At 56.2% G+C, this 23,576-nt stretch overlaps 2 protein-coding genes across 2 annotated transcripts in view; one reads left to right on the plus strand and one right to left on the minus strand.

The window, feature by feature from the left end:
* Positions 1-301: 301 nt before the first annotated feature.
* Positions 302-4,176, minus strand: FAM166C (family with sequence similarity 166 member C). Its single transcript, XM_040552278.1, has 4 exons — positions 4,123-4,176; positions 2,230-2,394; positions 1,559-1,671; positions 302-527 (listed from the first exon to the last, which is right to left on the minus strand). The coding sequence occupies exons 2-4, from the start codon at positions 2,386-2,388 to the stop codon at positions 383-385; spliced, it is 417 nt and encodes a 138-aa protein (XP_040408212.1). The 5' UTR covers positions 2,389-2,394; positions 4,123-4,176; the 3' UTR covers positions 302-382.
* A 5,103-nt stretch (positions 4,177-9,279) lies between these two features.
* OTOF (otoferlin) overlaps positions 9,280-23,576 on the plus strand; it is a 75,480-nt gene continuing 61,183 nt past the window's right edge. The window contains 3 exon segments of the mRNA XM_040552279.1: positions 9,280-9,558; positions 13,962-14,020; positions 18,219-18,307. Of these exon segments, the coding sequence (XP_040408213.1) occupies positions 9,480-9,558; positions 13,962-14,020; positions 18,219-18,307 (227 nt within the window). The 5' untranslated portion in view covers positions 9,280-9,479.

The following is a 23,576-nucleotide window of genomic DNA, read 5'->3' on the forward strand; positions in this document are numbered from 1 at the left end:
TGTTTTCCCCCATCGTGCCACACCTCTCGACCACCTCTGGTGGCTCTCCAGCAGAGTGGGCTCCTGGGTGTCCCCCCCCCCACCACCAGCAGATCCCCGGGCAGCGGCGCAGCGCAGGGGCTCCTTGCCTGGCAGACGGTGACCCCATCACACCAAGCTAATCCCCTGCTTGTCCCCAATCCCTGCCAGCCTCTGATGGCCTGGAGCAGCAGGAGGAGCTCCCCCATGGGTGGCTGCCCCCTCTCTTTAGGGTCCCTGGGCAGTCCCCGTGCGCACAGACCCCATCCAGCACCATCTCCCTCTGCTTTACATTTATTTTATGGCTCTGCCTCCCCCATCCAGGAGACCACCTCGCCACCGAGGGCAGCCTGGGTGCTGTGGCTCACGCTCGGTACTCGAAGAAGCTGTCGCGGACCTCCCTCTCCTCGGAGGTGACCCTCTTGCCCGAGGGGAAGGTCTGGTAGGTCCGCAGGTTCTCCGGTGACACGCGCAGCAAATGCCACCGCGTCTTCCCGCTGAGCGGGGGGCTGCGGGGGGCAAGGCGCCAGGTTACCAGGTGGGCAATGAATTTCTGGTCTCTGGGGGCCAGTGGTAAAGCTGCCAGCAGGTCCTGAAGGCAGGGAGGCACCGGGCATTGCCCACAGCTTTGTTCTCCACCACCCTTAGCAGCGCAGGAGCTGGCCGTGCGCTCTGCCAGCTGAACCCCCGGGAGAAGGATGCGTGCCCGGCCCTGGCAGCAGCTGCTCCCCTCTTTGTCCTCCTCTTGCCACTCTTTCCTCCTCCTCAAAATGGGACCGGGGAGGTGAAGGACACCCTCCTCACCGCTGTGCACTGCCCTCATTTCAGGTGGCACAGGGCAGGTAACCCGGCGGTGGCCAGTCCAGAGGGGCACAGCATGCAGCGTGGGGGCGAAGTGCTCCATGCCTACCTATTAACCACTGGGTTAAGCAGCTCTTTGGAGCTCCACACACAAAATTTAAGGGATTCATGGGCTTCCAGGCTTGGTCAGTCCATGCTGATGCTCCCAGGGGCTCTAGGGGCCTGGAGGGTGCTGTGCCTTTGCAGGCAGTAGGTTTGTCCTAAATCTTTTTACCTTTACGCACCAACAGGGGCTAGCTTCACCTGGAGGGGCACAACGAGGGCTCCCCAAGGAGAGGCAGTGAGCGGGGTGGGTTTGTCCACAAGGGGTAAGGGGGATGCCACGATCACCTACCCAGCAGAGAGGGGCGAGGAGAGGTGGGGCGGGATGGGCACGGGGGCTGGGGGACCTGTGGTGCCCAGGAGCCCCCCCGACCGGTGCTGGCAGCACGAATCGCTGCTTGAGCAGTAACAGAGGGCGAGTTTTGCCTTTCAGCTTCTCTGGCCTCCTCTCATCTCCAGGGCCCCTATTTTGGAGGTAGCTGCTTGGCAGGGGGCTGGTGCAGCTGAGCAGAGGACCCCCAGCTCTGCCTGGACCAGGTGTGGGGCTGGCTCTCCCCACACCCCTCAGGCTCGGTTCCACAGCCCCGGCTGGGCCACCGGGTGCTGCTGTGTCCTGGGGTGCCCCCTGGGTACTCACAGGTCCAGCGGGTGCGGGTCTCTCTCCTTCTCCTTCACGGGCAGCACAAAGTAGGGGACGGGGTAAAGCGTCCCAGTCTTGTCCTGGTAAAACTCGCGGTGCTGCTGGGCCAGCTGCGCTCAAAGGCAAAATTGTGCAGGGGTCTGGGCAAGCAGCAGGTGCCTCTCTCCAGTGCAGCCCCCCAACCCTTATTTGCACCAAGATTTTATGGGGGGGTTCTTTTCCTTTGCAAGCCCACCGCTGTCACCTCCACCCCCTAACAGAGCAGTGCTGCCTCTTGGGTGCTGATTTATGCCTGGTGTTGTGCACACAAGTCCCTGCCTGTGGGATGATGCACATCAGACAGTCCCTGTTGCATTCAAAACCTCCCAAAAAAAAAAAACAACCCAGAGATGGGAGCAATGCAAGCTCCGGCTGCCCGCCTGCAGCAGCCATGCACAGCCCACGCTGCCATGCAAATACAAGAGCAATGCTTGGGCTGAAACACCCGGGGCTTGTTTCAGCTCTGTGAGCACCCCAGGGTGCTCAGGCGGCCTGTGCTCCCAATTTGGGTGCTGCGGTTCCATCCCTGCCTGCTGCCCCTGCATGGGTCTGGGGGATGGAGCCCGCTGCGTGCAGGCAGCAGAGGAGGGGACATCATCTTTGTCCCCCATCACCGTCCCCGTCCCCACCTGGTAAAACCTGCCCAGCTCCAGGGCTCGGCCACCATCCAGGTCGAAGTGGGTGCGCAGCGGGGTGCGGGGCACCTCCTCTGGGTAGGGAGCAGGGGGCTGGGGGCTCCGCGGCTGCGTCATGGTGGTGGTCCTGGGGTGTGCAGGATGATGGGCCATCCACACCTGCGTGGGAAGCACCTGGTCGGATTTCCCCTGGTGAGCATCCTTCCTTGCCTTCCTCACCCCCCAAGTCATCAGGACATGGTGACAGGGTCTGCAGGCAGGGAAGGGCTGCACGTACCCATTTCTGCCACTTCTTCCACCCACAAAGCCATTATTTGGAAGGTCCCTGAGCCCTTTGCATGCTCACAGCTGCGAATCCAGTTACCACTAACAATAATTGTTCAAAAAGTGTGTTTCCCTTTCGGCTGCCCCAAAGGGTCCATAGGATTCCCCGTGTGTTTGCCCAGAAGATGGAAATGCATCCTCTACATCCTCGCCCTCCCTGCAGCTCACTGCTAAGGCTGTGTGCCAGCAGCGCTCCCAAAAATCCCGGTGTGCCCATTTCACAGGGCCAGGGGAAGCCACTTCTTTACCCAGGCTCTGCACAGGACCTGAAATCAGGCTTTCAGGTGTTGCACAGCACCTCTTGTTGCACACAGAGCAGCTTTCCCAGGAAAACCCTTCCTGATCTGCACACCAAAACCGATCCCTTTGCTCATATTGGAGCAAGATGCAGCACCACAGCTCTGCTCATCGGGGACCCAGGTGAGCTTTCACCAGGTCGTTAATCCAGACCTCGCTGTTAAGTGGATGCTGCTTGCCCGGGGGGGCTTTTCCTTGTTTTTGCCTGCAGCGTGGCTGCAGTTTGGTGTTTGCCAGAGCAGCCGGGAGAAAAGGAACGGGAGAGATCTGGCAGCAAATCTGCCCCAGGGTTAAAGCACCGAGAGTCCTTCAGCCACAAGCCAGCAGGGGGCTGCCAACAGGGTGCTGGGCCACAGAATGATGCTCTCAAACGAGCCGAGGAAAATTATTTATATATATATATGTATCCTACAGCCACAGCTCTGCCTGGAAGGGAGACGTGCTCAGGGAGCAGCAGCAGATCGCTGCCAGCCGGGCACGTAGCCCTGCTAGCCAGAGATCGTGGGCAGGGGGATACCAGGGGTGCTGAGACATCTTGCAGTAATTTGGACAAGCCCTGACTGCAGCGGCATTCTTTGCTTATAGAAAGCAAAGGCAGAGGTGGAAGGGAGCAAGAGAAGGTGGGGAGAAGCCACCTGGGGATGGGAAGGGGCCAGGGGGCAGAGAGAGGACAAGCAGGAGCTCGGTGCTGCTCGCAGGGCTGGGGGATGTTTAGGATCCGTGGGGAAAAGCCCCCGATCTCCCCCCGGGACCGGGCAGTGTTTCAGCAGGGAGCACAGCCTCTGCCAAAGGCAGTTACAAGAGGACTGAGCAGCTCATTCCCCAGCAAGAGCCCTCTCACGGTACCCGATACCTTGGGACGTGCTCAGCGCTTCGGGGCCAAACCCAAGCTGACGGCACAGCCCCGGGGTTGGATTTGCCACGCAGGAGGGCAGAAGAGAAGCCCCAAAAGCTGCCACCGAGAGTGCGGTGTCTGTGGACACAGCCCACGCTGACCAAGCGTAGGATCTGTGCAGGGTGGAGAGGGCAGGGTGCAGGATCCATGCAGTGTCCAGGATCCCTGGGACAGGGTGCAGGATCCATGCAGGGTGCAGGGTCCCTGCAGGGTGCTGGATCCCTGGGGCAGGGTACAGGGTTGTTGCAGGGTGCAGGATCCATGCAGGGTGCAGGATCCATGCAGGGTGCAGGATCCACGCGGGGTGCAGGATCCATGCAGGGTGCAGGATCCATGTGGGGTGCAGGATCCACGCAGGGTGCAGCCTTTACCTGCCGCAGGTGCCCACAGCCCGACCTGGATCCCTCCCGTTCTGCCCTGCCCGCCCCAGCCACGTCACAAACACCAACACCAGGCAACGGGGGGAGCCCAGCGCAATCTCCCCCAGACCTTCCTGCACACCCCTACACCCCCAGCACCCTGACACCCCCTGCACCCCACAGCACCCACCTGTGAGCATCGCCTGCTGCCACTGCCTGCACCCCCCCGGCACCATTGCCTGCACCCCCCCACCAACCCCTGCACCCCTCAACCCACCCTCTGCAAGAAAAGCCCCCATATTTCCATTTTTTATGTGTTTTGTTTTTTTTTTTTTTTGGGGGGGGGGGTGGTGGTGGTTGTTTTGCTTTAGGCAGCTCCTTTGTGAAAGGGGAACCGTGGGATCTTTTCCTGCCTGGGGAAGGTAACTGGGGACCTGCCCCCAAAAGCTTTGGGAAGGGTGAATGGCCTGCGTGGAACCAATGCAGACAACAGTTGCACACACAGACAGAGGCACTTTCGGTTAAAATAATTTAAAAATCCCATTAGGCTTGCAAGGATGAGCGCTTGAGCTTGGGGACATGCGGGAATTGGAGGGGCTGGTCTTTATTTGAATCTTGATCTGAAAGGTCTGAGATATTGCAAATAAAAAATAAATAAATTAAATTAAATTAAAAAAAAAGAGAGAAAGAAAAGAAAAAGGAAAAAGAAAAGAAAACAGAAATCCAGAGACCTTCCAGCACCTGCATCATGCTAGGATTTGCAGCTCTGGCTCTGGAGATGTCCTGGCCACCTCTCGTGGCCAGCTCACGACCCAAATGCTCGAGATCTTGTGGCTGTCTTGTCCGGTTCCCAGTGAAATATGGATTCATCCAGCATGGGACTGGTGGAAAGAGGGGATGGTTCAATCCATCCCATAGGAGTTTTCTACGTAAAACCTCGTGGAAAAGCACCGTGCGTCCTCACAGCCTGCTCCTCTGCAGTGCGCATGGATTAGGAAAGCTGGGTTTGTTAGTTGTGCTGAGTTCAAGAAAATGGGAAAACCTCCATATCAGAATTCGTAAAAAAAAAAAAAAAAAAAAGAAAAGACAAAAGGAAAATTTCCCCACGGAGAGAGCTGCTGCAGTGCTGAGGCTGCCGAGTAACAGGATCAGCTCTGGCATTTAAGGAAGGGCGAGGAGCTTGCCTGGCGTCCAAGCGCGGCTCTCCAGCCGGTCTCGGAGGATACCATGGGAAGGAAAGAAGGTAAATGGAAAATGATGCAAAAGGCCACATGGATTTTTTTTCCATTTCCCCCCCCCCAACCCCCCGCTTTCTTAGCAAGCCCTTGCGTTTGCTCACGCTTCTGCTTTATGTACAGAAACTGCCTCCACAGCATTTTTCCCCTTTCTTCCGAGACCAGTGCGCGCGTGCAGAGCCGCCCACCACAGCGCTCCGAAGTGCAGATGATGCCGTGGTGCGGCGTCACCCCACAAAGCCTCACTCGTGACGGTTGCATCCCAAAAACCCTGCAAAATGCAAGAGACTCCATGCGGGGGGGGGGGGACACAGCTGGTGCAGAGAGACCTGCGGCAGGCGAGTCGGGTTTGGGAAGAGCAGGGATGGGGAAAGACGGAGTCTGGGCAGCGTGGAGCTGGCCCGAGGAAGGTCTGAGCTGCACAAGGGTCGCTTCTGCTCCTCGCTGGCCTGTCCCCAGCAGCAGCAGGCGATGGAGAAGTGGCTTTGGTTGCTGCTCCCATTCCGTGGGGTTTGGGATGTCGGCTGCCAAAGCCAGAGGGCTGTGGCTGGTGGAGATGAGCAGGGCGCCCCAGGTTTTGAAGCCGAAGCCGCTGCTGAGCTCGGCGGACAGGGGAACCTGCAGCGCTTCGGCAATGGAATAAAGACCCTGCAGGAAAAGGGCAGGCGATGGCTCTCTCAGCAAAATCACCCACTGGAAAATGAAATCTTCTCTATCCTCGCACAAAGCTGCTGCTTGTGCCAGCTCAGGAGCTCCCCGATAAGGGTGGTTTCTGTGTCTGAGAGGAGCCCATCGGCCAGAGCTGCATTAATGCTCGTCCCAGCGGCGAGGCGAGCCTGCGGCGGGGTGAAAAGCCATGGGCTGGGCTGTGCGAGCACATCTCCATTCCCCTGTGTCCCCATCCAGCAGGATGAAGCACTCCCAGGACTTCTGGATGTGTTAAATGCCAAATTCCTGCTCCCAGGGGCTCAGGGAGCAGCTCTCCCAAGCTGCTTGCAGGGCAGAGGCAACAAAAGGGAATTGCTCAGGCATCCTTCGGGGCTTTCTAGCAATCAGAAGGAGATTTAGAGAAGCTTATTTAGCAGAGACAGCTCCTTTGGGTGTGCTCTTTGTGCTGTAGGTCTGGGTACAGCCCTGGAAGGAGCTCTTTGCCTCCTCCAGGCTGAGCAGCAGCTTGGAGCTGGGGCTGCTCGGGCTGTGGAGCTGCTGGGACTTCAGGCAGCACCCCACATGCCATAGAAAAAGAAACCTAACACATGAATATCTGCCTCTATGCGTGTTCACACACAGCCCTTGAATAATACACGGGCAGCCCGGTAGCACTGGCTTGGAGCCTGTCCCAGAGGTTCCTGGTTCCCAGCTCAGTCCCCAGCACGATGCCCCTCTCCAGCTCTCCGACGAGCTGGCGCTGCCCACAAAATCAGGGAAAAGAAAAACATACAAAAAAAAAAAAAAAAAAAATAGAAACTTTCTGTAATTAATATAAAGGATCTCAGCGGTTTGACAAATGGGGAGGTTGATATGATTTCTCCGAGCGTAGGAGGAAAAGAGCTGGAAAAAAAAAGAGAAAAAGAGTTAAGAAGAGAAAATTTCATTAATTTTGGACGTGAAGTCTTGTAGCATCATCATAAGGCCATTGTTTTGGGATGGGTGATTGGATTGGGCTTACTTTGATGGGATACTGGTGCCGTGGGAGGTGCACGCAGAGGGTCTAGCTAAGGCCTGATCCTGCCCTGGCAAGCTGTGCTTTCCCCTTGCCTTTGGTGTAAACCCATAGTAAATAGGAACAATCAGCAGTGATTCAGAGGTGGGTGTGGGATTTTATTCACGTGCAGCGATGTGAAAATTGCAGAGACGTTGTGAAAATCGAGATTTATGTTTATGAAGGGCATTTTCTCACCTCGCTCTGCTGATCACATCCAGTTGGGGGAACGCTTCGGGTGCGCCGTGCTTCGGGGACCCGCGTGTTGGCTTGGCTTGAAATTGGGTTCCTGCGTTGTTCCTGCTCACCTTCATTATCCCATTTAATTGTGTAATGGGTAGATAAATCACCAGCAGTGCAGGTGGAGATCTTCTCCCGTCTAAAAAAAGCACCGAGCCTCTTTAGCTACGAGCAGACAAACACCGGCAGAGTTTGTGCAGGGACGTGACCAGGGTGCAGCTCCATCCAGAAGACCCATGGGGGGTATTTGCACACCTGTGGGGCTCCTACAGACCCCAGCCCTCAGGATGGCTGGGGCTGGGGGCACCCCTGGGTGCCCCTGTCCCCCCCTGTCCCAGCAGGGTGCCCAGCCCCACGTCCCTGGGCTCGGGGAGCTCTCCAAGGAGCAGCCCCCGGCCCCTCTCTGCGGGCTGCAACCCACCAAAGCCAAGCACGTGCCCGGGGTCTCGGTCACCACTGACCAGGGTCCCACCAAACCCTGAGCAATGTGGGTTTGCCTCCAGCCAGGTCCTTCTTTAAAGATCACTCAGATATCTGCTTTCTGGTGCTGGGGGGGAGGTTAAACTCAGCTCCGTGGTGCAGGAGGTGCTCTCCGTGTTCTCCGTGGTGCCGGTGCTTTTGGGGCAACGTGGGTTGCTCTGACGGTGACTGCCTGAAGCACTGGTGTAATTTGCTCGCTCTCAAATAGGATTTGAGAAGTGGAGCTGGGGGAGATAAAGGCGAGGACATCTTCTGCTGGATCTCCAGAATGGATGAGTGGTACCAGTGGGAGGTTTCACACTGCTGGGTCTCTCCGGATCTGATTTGGAGGAACCCAGGGGCTGACGTTCACCCAGCTGCTTGTTGGCCACACGGCAGGGCAGAGACAAGCACCTGCAGGGTAAAACTCATGCCAAAACCCATGAGAGCTCCTCTGGATGATCAGGACAAACCCCAGAGAAACCCTCGTTGCCCCCAGCCTCCAGCATTTTAGCAAGAGCGAAGGCAGAGGGGGGAAAGGGGCTGGAAAAGCAGCAGCAGCCTGCGCAGCCCTGCCAAGAAGGACCAAAAAGGAACCAAAAAAATGTTGTTGGATGGAACCAGGTGCCCTATTTCCAGGGCTTTATTACCCATTTATGAAGGCTGCACCCTCCCTTGTCTCTCTCTGGTGACACTAAATCCCTCATGGGTTCGCTCTCCACCACAGAAGTATTTTTCTGGGAAGTGTCCAAGCAGGAAAGCAAGACGTGAGGCTCACAGCCCCCATCTCTGTGCTCTTCCTCTTCACAAGCCCACATTTTAAAGCCGTTATTTATGTCTTGACCCTCCCCCCCCCCCAGTTTTGAGGCTCAGAGCACGACGAGTGCAGGCTGCAGAGTGGTGCAGGAGCTCCCAGCATCTCCACCAACCTCTGGCCCCAACCCGGACCAGCTGGAGGGCCGAGGTCCAGCGCCCCTGTTGCTGCCCCTGGGGGGGCTCTGAGCCTGACCCCCCACCCCCGGGGGCTGGCACAGGCGGGGGGATGGATCTCAGCCCCCCCATCGCTTGCTCCCCACCCCAGGAGATGCTGAGAGCAGCGGGGTCCCCACGCAACCCATGTCCCCATGGTGGTCCTGGGCGGTGGGACATGAGCTCAGGTCCTCCCAGGCACCATGTCCCCCTCCCGTGACATGCCTGGGGCAGGGGAGGGGGAACACGCATTTATTCTACCCCCCCAGCCAGCAGCACACCCGGGGAGGTGCCTCGCAGTGGGGGGGAGCCCTGCCTCAGTTTCCCCACTGGGAGATTGGTGTGGGGGGGTCTGGGGCTGGTTCCTGCATCCCGCCCCCCCAACCACCTCCAGCCCCGGGGAGGGGCGGGCAGGCGGGGCCGCGGCTGAATAAAGGGATTAATTCGGCGCTGGGGAGGGAGAGGGGGCACCGCGCCACACCAAGCACCGCGCACGGCACCGCGCAGAGCCCCGCGCATCTCCCGGTGGAGACCCCCGCGCACCTCCCCGCACAGCCCCGCGCACCTCCCCGCGCATCTCCCGGTGCATCGCTCCGCACCCCGCGCATCTCCCCACGCATCTCCCGGTGGAGACCGCCGCGCATCTCCCCGCACAGCCCCGCGCATCTCCGGGCGCATCGCTCCGCACCCCGCGCATCTCCCCGCGCATCTCCCGGTGGAGAGCCGCCGTGCATCGCCCCGCGCATCTCCCCGCTCCGCACCCCATGGCTCTGCAGCTCCAGCTCCGCACCGTCTCCGGCCTCCGTGGCAGAGCCGACCGCATCGCCAAGGCGGCTTTCCGAGGTAGCGGGGAGGGGGCTGTGGGAGGCGGATTTTGGGGGGAGGTCCCGCCGTGGGCTGTGCCCGGGTGCCCCTGCCTCAGTTTCCCCATCGTGGGTGCACCTAGGGGGTCGCACAGCCCTCCCCGAGGGGGTGTGAGCCCCCTTGTAGAGCTGTCCCCCCATCCCTGCTGCCCTGGGGAGGGGAATGGGGGGGGGGGGGAAGTCCTAGGGTGGTGAACCCCACTTCCCAGGGGATGGTTGGGGGGATCTGGGCCCCTTTTAGGGTCAGGGCTACTGCTCGGGTGGCAAAGCAGTGCCACCAGGGCAGTGTCACCAGAAGGGCTGGGAGAGGAACTTGCCTGGCTCCAGGACCCGCCGTGTGCTGGGATTTCTTCTGAGGCTGCAGCTTTGGTTCTGCTCGGGTCCCCTCCAGCCCCAAAGCCTTCCTAGGGGGCTGAAAAAGGAGCCAAACCTCCCCAGGGGTCTGTGCCCTCAGCACAGCCACTCCTGCATGGTCTCTGCCTCCCAGAATCAGCACAGGGATAACCCTTGGGAACAGGTTGCACCTTGGACCGATGGAGAAGCCCAGGATGGTCCCAGCCTCAAAATGCTCCCACTTGGAGATGCTCCCTTGTCCCCATCCCATGTTCCCATCCCTATTTCCCGGCACAGTGCAGGATTGCCACTGCTGTCACACCGGGCAGCGCTGGCTCCAGGCAGGATGACACCAAACCTCACGGCCCCGCTTCCTTCCCCGTGGTGCTGAGCCACCAGCTGGGCTCCTCGTGGGCGTTTCTTTGCCTCTAAGAAATTCGGTGTCGTGGCTGAGGAGGTTAGGAGATGTTTTCCTGGTAGCCTGCTGCACTCAGCCTCTGTGCGCAGAGGGGACTTGGTCTCGTGCTGCCCATCTCACTGCTGTGTGCAGCTGGGGATGATTTTTCCCCAGCTCCTCCTGGGCAGCGCAGGGTCCATGGCCAGGACACCAGCTGCTGCTGTTCTCTGCAAGCTCAGCCCTGGAGGAGAAGCTCTTGGCAGCCAGACCCAGCAGGGTTGGATCCTGAGGTTGTGGCTGGCAAAACCCCACGGCTAAAAGGGCAGCAGCGGGTTAGGGAGTGATCCCCATCACGGCTGGGGCAGGACCGGCCCCCTTTCCTCGCCCAGCGGGTGGAGGAGCTTTGGTCCCGTTCCCTCCTGTGCCACTCAGTCTGTGCCAAAAGCTGCAGCAAGCCTTGCCCATGAAGGGCCCCGCGGCTTAAAGCGCCCTGTTCGTGGCATGTTAGTGCCATCCAGCACACCCAGCCCCAAATCCTGCCCCAAACTGCTCGTGGTCCCCAAAGGGGACAAGAGGAGACCGCTCGGTGCCTGCCCTGCTTACAGGGGTGTCTGGGGGCAGACGCTGTGGGTGTTTTGTGGATGCAGCACAGCACGGCTCTCTGCTGCAGGAGAGCATGGGGCTGGGGGTGCTGGCTAACGTGGGGCACGAACCTGGGACAGGTCCTTCTTGTGTGGGGCTGCAGAGCCCTGCTCAGGATGGACGGACCGGAGTTATCGCTCTGCCATGATACAGGAGCAGTGCGATCGTTGTAGGAAGGTGATCTCCCCCAGACACCCCCTGTTCAAGAGCTCTGCCAGCTGTAAGGCAGGAAGGAGGATTTGCCCCATCAGCTGGAGCTCCCTGGCATTGGACCAGAGCCGGGTGGCAGCACACGGTGGGAAGGAGCAAGGAGAGAAGCAGTGACCGGTCCTTTGGCAAGCTGAGCTGCTGGTTGCTATTTGGAAGTCAGAGCCTCGAACCAGACGTGTTGGCAGCCCCGGGGGCTTGGACAGGCTCATGTGCTCACCTCGTGGTCATTTCTCAGTGGGCTTTGTGGATGCTTGCCCGGCTCCTTGCCCCGTGGTAATTTAGGATCGATGGGGAGCAGGGTGATGGTGTGGGGACGTTGTGTTATTGGTGTCCTGTTGGCTTCCCAGCCCTGTGCTGGGCTGGGGCCAGCAATGTTGGTGCTGCCCAGAGAGGGGCCAGGGGCTGCTCCTTGGAGAGCTCCCCGAGCCCAGGGACGTGGGGCTGGGCACCCTGCTGGGGCAGGGGGGCACAGGGGCACCCAGGGGTGCCTCCAGCCTCGATCATTCTGGGTTCTGTGACCCTCGCGTCAGCCCCGGGGGAGCATCCCCGGGTGCGCAGCTGGGGTTGGTGCCCACGAGTTGAGGGAGGAGACTCGTGCCACTCTCCGTTGACTCTACAGGCAGCGTTAGACCCCAGTTTTTGCGGGGAAGGAGTTAAGGAAGGAGCCGGACCCAGTGTGACAGCCTGCTGTGTGCATTCCTGCGGGCTGTGCTCTGAAATGCTGCTCGGCTCCAGCTCAAGGGGGAGATTAATAAATCACAGCTCCGATAAAAGGGCTCCGATTAGGGTCCGACGTGGGAGGGGAACAGATCAGGGCTGCTCACCTTCCACCAGGGGCCCCAGGCACCCAGCAGCTGCCCTGGTTGTGCTTAGCAAATAGGAGAAACTGAGGCAAGGACGGGAGCTGGTTGTTGCTCTCGGTTGCAGGAGGAGCTGCCAACTTGTCTCCCCAGGAGGAGAGAAGGGGATAGCCAAAATCCCACCCCGAACATCAGGGGCTCCCCTCCCATCACAATGTGGGACTTGACTCACCAGGCACCCAGGGGCCACCTGTACCTGGGGGACCGGGGTGTGTGAGCCAAAATCCCTCGTCTTTTTGAGACCCTCAGCTTTCTTAGGAGGTGTGGGGCTGGTTCTGAACTCCATCACGCTGTCGGTGCCCTGTGCGTGCTCCAGGCTGGCTCACAGGGGTCTGCACAGCCCCACGTCTGCTGCCTGTGCAGCTTTCCAGCTTCCCACCTCTTTATTCTGCAGGGAGGACTCAGAAGTGAGCTACTTTGGGCTTTTAAGCAAATCTTTGCACTGCAAACTGGCTTAAAGGGAAGAGTGGGAAAATGTCCAGGGGCTGGAGCACAAACAAGCACGATGGGAGTGGGAACACCGGAGGTGTCCACTGGTGAATTTTCCCCATCCTGCTCATTTTGTGGGGGCAGCTCCCGTCTCCCAGCAGGATCTGAGCTTTTCCAGGGCTGCAGTGGGACAGCAGCTTCCCAGTCCCCTGTGCAGGGTGCAGGATGTTTCCCTGCCCTCCTCATGCTGTTGTGCACCCAGGGCTGTGCTGGTCCCCTGCTGGAGACAGGTCTGCCCCTAGCGCAGTGTTTTCCCTTAGACCTGGTGCAATCAGACAGCTTGTCAGCTAATTGATCACAGGAGTTGGAGAAGAGCTTAGCGAGGTCTTTGAATTAGCTGTGTGTAAATGAGAGACCAGCCAGAGACCCCGCAGCACACCAGGCACCGTGGCTGATGGCATCACTTTAATGAAACAATTCCTGGCTGGGCATAGGGCAGGGGCTCCCACCACATTCACTCGCTGTAATACCTGCTCTCAGGTCACATAGGGCGGGTGGCAGATAGTCCACCTTGGGTGGAGTGTCTTCTCCAACCTGCATGTGCCCACCGGTGGCTAATTGCCCCCCCTGACCTGTGCATGTCTCATTACCCTGGTCTGGTATCTTGGTGTGCATGGGGATGCTCAGCACCCACCCTGGGAGCCCACAGCAGTGCTTAGGTGCTGCCTGCACCGACACACGGTGCCTGACCCCATAGCTGGGGACTTTTAGGGTCTGGCTCCTGGTGGCTCCATCCCTGGTCCTGCAGGTGGAGCTGGCTGGTGTGAGAAAATCCCGCATTTGTGGGTGGAAAGATTCATGGCAGGGGACTGGGAGGGTGGTTTGGGATGTGTGGTGCACCTTCTGGCTTTGCTTCCAGCACCTGGCAAAGGGATTTTCTGGCTCTCCTTGGGTAACGATTAAATCCGAAAGGGCCCAGCTATGAGATGGGGCATTCCCTGCAAAGAGCAGTGCCCGCAGGATGTCTCAATTTTGGTAAAATGAAGTTGGTGGCACAGTGGGAGGGGGGTGCCCTGGCCTCCAGGGGCTGCCTGTGCAGGTCTGGCCCAAAGCACCTGCCCTGAGGCAGCTTTAATTACCCAGGAAGGAAAAAAAAAAAAAACTCAATTTGATTCAGTGAGATATTATTAGCATTTTCATAACACCACAAGAGGCAATGTTATAAAGTGGATATGAACTAGAAATATCGGTTTGGGGATGGGGGGGTGAGGTTATCCCACGAGGGCAGCCAAAACCACCATGCTGGGGCTCCCGGGACGTGGTCTTGTGGTAGCCCTGGCAGTGCTGGGTGAATGGCTGGACCTGATGGTCTCAGAGGTCTTTTAAACCTAAGTGATCCTACGATTCCCTGGGGAAGCCGATCTCAGCAGCCACCCCAAAGGCTCAGCACAGAGGCTTCCTTCCCCGTCGCCCTGCTCACAACCAACCCGTGTCTCCTCGTCCCCTCTGCAGGGCTCTCCTTCTACACCCGAGTGCTGGAAAGCTGCGAGGACGAGGCCAGGTTTGACGAGGTAAGAGGAGACGTGCCTGCCTCCTGGTCCATCTCACATGCCTGGTTTGCTTTGCCGTGACTGATTTTCCATAAAAATATCCATTCTCCCTCTGGAGCAGAGGGATTCCCAAGGCAGCAACAGCTCCTTGCAAGGACAGAGGGGAAAAAAATGCAGTTACAGGTGAAAAACTCAAATTTAAGTGTGTTGGCACTATCTTTATGAGCTCCAGCATTTCTCTGGTGGGTGCTGAATGGATCTCATGGACCACAGGACCCCGGTCTGCCGGGGCTGGGGGTGTCGGGGATGTGAGACCTGGGGCACTTCCCATGGTGTGGACGCTCCTGGGAGCATGGCTCTGTCTTCTGCCTGCATTTCCCCTCAAACGCAGCCCTGGTGCATGTGGGACACGGTTAATTAAAAAGCAACCCGTGTTGTTGGCACTGAGGTTTCAGGAAAATATACTGGGGGAACCCCACGGGCTCGTGGCTCGTGGTCCCCTTGCCTAGGAAGGAAGAAACCCTTCTTGTCCCAAATCTTTGCTTGGTGCCAGCCACCATCCCCTGCCCTCGCATCGTGGTGGTGACAAGCTGACTGATCCTTTTTGGGTGCCCACGGGGTGATGGATCAGCCCGGCGTGGGGCTTGGGGAGGGGGCGAGAAGGAGCTGCAGCCCCAGCCCTGCGTGGTGTTAAAATGCAGCTTTGCCTTCAGCGGTTACCGAGAAAATATTCAGAGATGATTGAAATAAGGTCACCCACACAAGCAGGGAGTAGAGCTGCTGCTCTGAAGTCACGTTCAGAATGGAAATAGGCATTCAAAGGAGAACGGGTGCTTCCTTTGATTGTTCTGTGCTTCTCCGAGAAGATAACCCATTCCCAGGGGCAGGAGAATAGGTGAGCCCAGGAGAAATATGAAGATTTTAAAGCTGTTTATCACGTTTAAAGCTTTTTTTACCGTGAGAAAATAAGATTTCCTCCTGGTTCTGGGTGTGGGGTCTGTCTGTGGGGCGACAGCCCTGAGCTGCTCCAAGGTCGAGGCACCCCCAGCTCCTGGATGTGACCCTGGGTGGGTTTTGCCCTCAGTGCAGGTTTTGGGGGCAGAGCCCAGCCTGGGTTCCCCCCAGTGCCAGCAGGATGGGATCAATAATTGCTGGTACGAAAGGCAAGCCCCCGCTCCTGGGCTCACCTCTCCAGCTCTGCAGGTGACTTGTTGGCAGCTCACAGCCCTGCAGGATCGGACCGAGGGTGCTGTGCCTCCTCTGGGTGCTGGAACAGGGCTGCTGCTGCAAAAGGTGTTATAGGTGCAGTCTTGTTTCTTCCCACCCCATTCAATCCCTAATTGCTCGTGCTGCTGAAGCAATGGCCAGGGCAGGAACGTGGACATTGAAGCCAGCGAGGGGGTCCTGGGCTGCCCCCAGCAATTAGCTCATGGGAGAGTCCAGGAGAGAAATATTTCCATCTGGGTATACACAAATAACAAGTAATTGACAAGCCCAGATGACATTTTTTTTTTTTAAATTAATTTTTATTATTGCCTCACTGCAGCACCCCCAAAGTCCCCCCACCAGGAGCCTTCGCAGGGAAGCGAAGAGCCCATCAGCTTCCCCGCCCCTGCTTAGCACTCGCGAGATCCCACCACCAGGCTGGATTTGGGCTGCCCCAGTGGTTTCCTTTTTGTTTGTTTTCCGCCCGTTTCTTTTTTGCAATTATTTTTATTCGTGGCTTAATGAATTATGCAGAACCTGGGCCTTTCCAGAGCCTGGGGAAGAAAAGCTGCTGGCTATTCTGCAGGGTGGCCGCGGTGCTGTGGCTGTTTCACATAACGAGGAACAGTTGCATCACATCCCACGTGCACCCCGAGTGGTTTCTGTTCCAAGTGGAGAAGAAACCTTTTTTTTTTTTTTTTTCTTTTCTTTTCTTTTTTTTTCCCTTTTTTAATAAAACAGATAAAACTGACCCAGCAGACATCACTTGCTTAGCTTCGCATAGGGCTTTTAAGAAGACTTTTAACAATAAACCAGTGAGGAGAATCACCTGCCAGCCAGCTGGGGAAGGAGGGAGCGCAAGGAAAGCAGGGGGGGCTCGGGGAGCAGCCCCAGCTCTGGGAGGTGTCATGGTGATGGATGGTGAGGATAGATGTGCTCTGGGTCCGTGTTAATCGGGTCTGCTCATGGGGCTGGGGGCAGCCCGTCCCCACATCCCACTGCAGCCTTGACACCCACAAGTTCAAGGCAGAAATATGCTGCAAATATTTACTACTGAAGGTAACCAGCTGTAGAAGCCACTTATCTGGAAGGGTAATTAATTGCTGATTGAATTCTGGTGTGTCTTTTTTTTTTTTTTCCTGTTTTTTATTTGTTATGAGTGAGGCACAGGGCATCTCTGATTTAGGAGCCTCTGAGTAAAACACAAAAATCTGTGGTCTGGGTTGTATTAGAGGTCAGTGAGTGACTCTAATAATCCTTTCCAGGCTTAAAATATATATATATATATATGTATATAAAATTCTTCTTAAGGCTTAGAGCACAGCATCCTTGGGGGAGCGATGGCCACGTTTTGCTGCAGGATGCCCCAGGGCATGGGATGGTGCGTCTGTAAGAAGAAGAGGGAGCAGGGCTGAATACCCCAAATCATCTGGATCAGTTTTCCACGCACTGGGATAAAACCAGGAGGAGAAGGAGTGTGGATGGGCAGGGCATGGGTCGTCCCCATGCTGGGGAAGATGGCACAGCTCTCTGTAGTTGGGGATCTGGGTGATGTTCCTTGTCCTTCTGGTGGTTTTTGGGGGGTTGTGGACAACTTTCAGAGCAGGACGCTCTCCTTTACTGAATTGCATTCCCCAGGGTTTGAGGCAGACCGCCAGCAGCTTAGCAGGCTGCGTGCGTGGCTGTGGATGGGGGTCCCTCTGGAAACAGCCTGCAGAGCTGCAGAGCTGGACACACGGCTGCTTCTCCTCCTGGGGCTGGAGACCTCTTCCAGCACAGAGCACAGCGCCGTGGTGTGCATCAGGGCACGAATAATGCTGGGAAGAGGAGTGGAGCTGCAGAGAGCAGCAGATTGGGGCTCGTCCCTGTGCTTTGCTGCTCTCCCGGGTGCAGGGCTTTGGCATTTGCTCGCTGGCAGTGGTGTAAACATCCCCGAACAGGCTGCGTGGCATGGAGAGCTCTCAGCAAGGCTCAGTGGGGATGCTCGGAGGGCTCGCCCATGCTGGGGGCTGCACAAACCCAGAGGGCAAGGGACAGCTGGGTCCCCAACCCCACAGCCCAGGAACATGGGGCAGGGACTCACCCATGTGCGTTCAGGACAGAGGGATGCTCGTTCCAGTTCCTCCCCAAAATTTGGTCTGTGGACAGTGACGTGCCCAAGGAAGACTTTCTGGGGCACTTTATCCAAAAGCCTGACTGCCCCACTCCGGTGGGTGCCAGAGCCCTGGCACAGGTCCTGGGCACGGGGCCTTGCTCCCCATCCCTGTGGGAAGCAAAGTGATGTCGTGAGGCCATTTCTATTTTTTTTCCTATTTCAGGATGTTTTTGTATTTGCTTCCTTGACTCACTGCAGGAAACATAAAAGGGAAAAAATTAGCTTCGGAGATAAGCATTTGAATATTTCTGAAGAGTCACAAACATCTTCCTGTGAAGCTGCTTGGCCAGCACTTTCCCTTCCAGGCTCTGAATGCAGCCCTGCAGCGGTGCGGGGCTCAGTCCCGCTGCCACGTCTCCGTGTGCTGGTGCTGCTGTCCCCAAGGCACCGAGAGCAGCTCGGCTGGGGCTCTGCTCGGACATGGGAGGCTGCAAGGGATCCAAGACTTGGAAAATGAGGGAAGCTCGGGTGGTATGGCCTGGCAGGGTGATTCCTTAGCTTGGGGAGAAAAAAAGAAAAAAAAAAAGAAACCCAAATATATCTATATCTATAACCCAAATATATCCATATCTATATCTAATCCATCTATATATCTATATCTAATCTATCTATATTTATATCTATGTAGGTAGATATAGATATAGGTATAGATATAGGCATAGATATAGGTATAGATATAGATATAGATATATTTGGCACCAGGACACACGGTTAGCGAGCCTCCTGTGAGACAGCCCTGCCTTTTGCTGGGCAGAAGGGGTGCTCAGCATCCCCCCGTGGCCCTCCCAGCCCCATCCTCATCACCTCTGCCGCCTCTCCCTGTCCCCAGCCTGACATCTCCCCGTCCTTCCTCCCCAGACCTTCCGCTGGCCGGTTGCGAGCAACGTCGATGGGAACGAGATCCTGGAGATCCAGGTCTTCAACTACAGTAAGGTCTTCACCAACAGGTGAGAGCAGGGCTGCCCTTCCCTCCCACCACCCTGCTTGAGCTGGGGCCACATCCCCCTTGGGTTTGGGGGCCAGAGGGTGACGAAGAGGTGTTTCCTGGGTTGGGCAAGGAAGCCCAATTGTTTTGTGAAATAACACAGCTTGTGAGTGCAGCTGGTAGCACCCAACAATTTAGTTGTGGTCGCAGCCACGTCTACACCATGGTTTTGTGAAGGTTCTGCCATCTGGTTCAGTATGCTTTGCGTGTGTTTAAGAGAAAATTAAATATTTTTGTAAGTTAACAGGGTGGAAGTTCCTTTAGTAAGTTAACAAGGTGAAAGTTGATACCTGAAAGTGTCTCTCCAGCTTTGCAAATTCTGCACTTGGTTATTTATCTTACTATTTATTGTAATTTGTTTTCACCTGGATATGGTCGTTGTCAGGACTTACGCATTATGTGCAATGTTATGAGGGTTTTTTTTAAGGTTTATTCCAGTTAAAGTTTTGCCCACACATTGATAATGAACACAAGAGAGGAAAAGTTTGTCTTCTCTGTCAGCCTTAGTGTTTTTCATACATTTTTCCATGCTGTCACTGCAAAAATATGGGAGCATTTCACAAAAACATGAATGAGATGTGGATTGTCCTACACAACATTAACACTGATATTATAGAGGGAAGAAAACAACAAAAAAGATCCTTTTTTTTCAAGGTTTGCAGACTGCATTAACAGACAGCTGATGGGCAGCCAAGGAGAGGTTCTGCAGGGCTTGTCCTGCTGCTATGCTCATCCGATAGCCAGGCCCTTTCCTCTCCCATGAGCTTTGGCTTCAGAAATAGAAGCCAGGACTTCATGGTGAGCCTAGGAATGGGAGGAGGAAGAAGGTTTGAGAACTGGTGGACAGAAGGAGGGGACCTGGGTGACGTGCAGGTGCTGTGCTGGTGCCCACGGACAGGGGCAGTCACTGTGAATCCGTTTCTTGTGTGTGCGGTGGGGCCAGACGCTGAGCCCCCCTTACTGCGAGGTGTCACCCAGCCGTGGCGTGTCCTGGGGTTTGCTGTCACTCCCAACCCTTTCTCCCTGGTGCCTTGCCTTTATAAACCCTTCTGCAGCCAAGGAAGGGCTTGGGCTCGTGGCTGGATGTTGGATGTTGCGGTTGGTTTGCCTGTGGTTGGACGTTGCTTGGGTCTGGCTCTCCGGAGGAACACACGTTGCTGAAAGGATTTGTTGTAGCAAAAAACAGTGGCAAACATTTTCGCTCTGAAAGCAAAGTGTCTTCCCCAGCTGGGGCTCAGCAGGGTCGCCAGAACATCTCCCAGATGCACACAGACGTTCGTGAAAAATCTTGCTTCGCGGCCCAAAAACGAGGAGACAGATGGTGTGCAGGGCAGGCGTGCTAAATATGCACAATTAAAAAAAAATGAGAAAAAAAGATTACCTACCTTCATCTTGCTTTTAAGTAGGAGCTTGAGCAGCAGGAGAGTTGAAAAACTTGTGTCATTCAAGGAGCAAGGCAAGGAGCCCCCAGGGGGTGGTGGCTGGGCTGGGGGGGGAAGCATGGCAGATGCAGAGAGAGGAGGGGGCCAGGGAGATCCCAGCTCTGCTTGGTGTGAGCCACCTTGAGCCACGTTCAGACCACTTACTAAAGGCACCTACACTGAGACAGTGGAGCTGGAGAGGTCTCCAAGCTCATGAGCGATGCCCACAGGGCATGTGTGAACACCTTTGTCCCCTGGGTACTGTCACTGCCACGCGGTGCAAAGCACTTGCAGCCAAGGCAGGCTTGCTCCAGCCTGGAGACAGATGATGGGAAGGGACGGGGCATCCCACCAGCCATGGTGGCTCCAGGCCTCCTATCTTCATCACCCATCAAAAATAAACGAAGTCAGGCCAGCTGAATCAGATGGTTTTGCCTTATCAAACTGCGCTTCAGGGCATACCTCATTTACCTCCTGGACAGGAGTGTGGTGTGCACACAAAGAAGCAATCCCCTTTCCTCTCTCTCTCTCTCTCTCTCTGAATCTGAAAAAAATCCCACTTGAAAGATGCACTAAGAAGTAGAAAGTGCAGTATGTGTGTCTGCAAACAAAGGACTGTTGCTGTTCCTCTGTGGGACCTGGGAAGTGGAAAAGCCAGGGCATGGCAGCAGGCTGCACTGATTAGAGGCTGAACCAGCAATCACTTGAGTAATTCCTTCCTCCCCCTGGGTGACCAAATTCTCTTAGAAATCTCCAAATACCCAACACAAAATAAATATCCCAATAATGCAGCCAAATTAATTACTGACTTTTTTCCTTTGACGAACTGCTTATACAGCTGCATCAAGCCAGCTGAGAGCCACTTCCCCTCCCAGGACAACCTTCAGTATTATCATTCCCATCACTTTGGTTATTTTCCTCAGTTTGCCTTTGGCTCCTGAGGGCCTGGGCAGCACACACCTATCAGCCTTACTCTCAAGCAGCAGCTGGTGGTGCAGGAGGGAGCAGGCTGCAGCCTTGGGTCTGCACCTCTGCCTTCCATGGAGACTCAGCCGGTGCTTGCTCCCTACGATCCCATCTTCAGCATGAACCGAGCAGCACCTTCACCTTTATCCCTTGCTGCTCTGCACTGAGTAGGGATCAGACCCCAGCTTCCACCAGCTCATCCCCCTCAGTACAGATAAAGCCCCATGCTGTGCTCCGTGCCCCAGGGACACAGGAGTCACAGCTGAGGCAGCAGGGCTCCTGTCGTGGTGCCTGCAGCCCACAAAACCAGGAGCACCTCTGCCTGCTTCTTGGCAGGCATTTTCATCCCTTGAAAGCTCTCACGCCTTTGTAGCCAGAGCATCCCTCTGCCTTGCTTTTGAGAAGGCTGCTCCTGTTTTTTTTACCATCCCCAATCATCTTTGCGGCTCATTATCCCACCAGTGTTCAGTTTTCAACGCCTCCCCTCCGAAGCGCAGGCTGGACACACCTTACCCACCTCCCTCCTCCCTTCATGCAGCCAGGGAGTAATTGCTTCGTTATGCTCCGTGGTGCAAACTCCTGCAGGGCTGTGGATGCACCAACTTTTTGGAGCTGTTCCCAGGAGTGCAGACCATGATCTGCCAGCCTGAGGTGCTGCTTCTTGGAGGTGTTTTTAGCCCGTGAGTGCCCATTTGGGTTGGTTCAGGCACACTGTGAGGTCCTCACCATCCTGCGGGGCTGCCTCCACTCCCCGGTGATTGAGTGCTCATTATTTAGAAATTGTTTTGTAAGTTATTTTTACATGTCAGTCACCAAAGTAGTAGTCATCGGGGTTTAATAGCAAAATTGCACTATAGCACTGCCATTCAGCGATGACTATCAACTGATATCCTATTTTTAGAGTTTCTCCATTAATCTGCTCTTGTTAGTGTGTAGCATCGATAGCAGGCACTGTAAAACCAAACATTTTGTAGGAACCTATTCCTTTCACGCAGTTACCAAAAAAAAAATGACTCTGAAGAAGCACACCGAGCTTGTTTTGACATGCTCCATCTCCTCATAAACCTACCTCGAATGTCATTGATTACACTCCAGTTTTTAATTGCATTTTTGTTGAATCCTATACAGGATTTTCTATGATTTTCCTAGGATGGCTGCCAAGTGAGCTGGGCTCTCTCCATTCACCCCATGTGAACACTTTGCTGTGCCGGGATTTCTCTGTTATTCCAACTTCATTACAAATGCTATCAGTGGATCAGGGGCTGCCAGTTTGTGTGTGATGATTACCCACAAACTACTTCTGGAACAATGCACAGAAATATTTATCCAGCATGTTTGCCTGCTTTATATCATTATGGGCTGGAACAGCAGCTACTGCCCCTGTTTCTGGGCTGCATTTGCCTTCAAAAGTGGAGCTTATTGTCCCCAGTACTGCTGGGGCCAGAGGCCGGTTGGAGGATGCTATTGTCTTGCTGTGGTCCTGGGGTGGGTGCTGGGAGCATCCTGACACCATAAGGACCAGGCTCAGGCGCCAGCACAGGGCTAATCTCAGAAAGATGTTCTGTGGCGGAGCATCCCCAGCTCCCTGCAGCAGCTTTCCAGAGTTTAATTACCTGTTCCATCTCTCTGCTAAATTAAAAAGCACTTCAGGTTGGAAACAGTTTCCTCGTGCTGGCATTTACAGACAGTGGTAAAGTAATCCCTGAAGCATCCCTGTAGTGGTGTGTGTGTCCCAGCAGCGAAGGGAGCCCCAGCACGGGGTGCTCTGGTTGTGTGGGGCCCCCAAGCCACCCGTCCATACAGCACAGCCCAGGGCAGGGGTGGGGAGCAGGGAACCCCCTCAGCAGGCACCCAAAAGACAACACCTCGAAGGAGCTGGCACCTCTATTAGCGTTGTTATTACAACCGGGCACGATGTTGTCATAGCACATCGGACCTCAGACAGGAACCAAAAGATGTGGTGAGCAGCAAGGTGTTAAATCAGGGAGGTGAGAAACTGGGGAAAGTGCTGAAGGTTTGGGGTCAGGGTGGCAGCTTTGTGTCGCAGCACGCAGCCAGGAGGGCTTTGAAAACTGGTAATGGTAGGCCCATCACGCAGGCACCGCAGGTGGACAGGGACCCTTGTCATAGCCCCCTGGGATGGCTGGGGCTGGGAGCACCCCTGGGCACCCGCCCAGCCCAGCAGTGCTGCCTGAGGGGCAGGGGGAGCCGCCGGGGCTCCAGGCTGGGCCTGGGGCCTCTGGGCCTGGCCCTTGGCACCGCTGAGCAGAGCCCGGCTCCGGCCTCTCCGCACCTCCCTGCGGGTACTGACGGCCATGGGGGAGCTCCCCCGGAGCCTCCTCTGCTCCAGGCCCAGCAGCCCCAGCTCTCGCAGCCTCTCCTCACAGCACGGGGGCTCCAGCAGCAGTGGCAGCAGTAACGGGCATCAGGGCTGCCACCAAGACAACATGAAGGAGAAATGAGGTTTCAGGAAACGACCTGCCATTGACCAAGTAACCCTCCGAGTAGCTGAACCCCCAGTGAGCGGCAAGGGCTCTGGAAGAGCTGGGAGCAGCAAAATGCATCCTGCCCTGGGACCATGTGTTTTGGGACCAGGGGGTGGACAAGTTCCTGAAGTTCCCCGAGGCAGAAGGCCACCAGGAGTCCAAGGGGGCAATGACAGCAGAGCCTCGGTCCAACCCTACAGGCTGCCTAATGGGGGTGGAAGGAACTGGCTTCAGATCTGAGCATCGGCGGCAGGAATCAACCTGCAGAAGAGTGCTCCAAGTCAGAAATATAAAGGGATTAGCCATGGATTTATGTCCTGCCTGCTGAGAAATGCCCACACCAGTACATCAGTGCCAG

The sequence above is a fragment of the Cygnus olor genome, chromosome 3 (assembly GCF_009769625.2).
Source record: "Cygnus olor isolate bCygOlo1 chromosome 3, bCygOlo1.pri.v2, whole genome shotgun sequence".
Lineage (NCBI taxonomy): Eukaryota > Metazoa > Chordata > Aves > Anseriformes > Anatidae > Cygnus > Cygnus olor.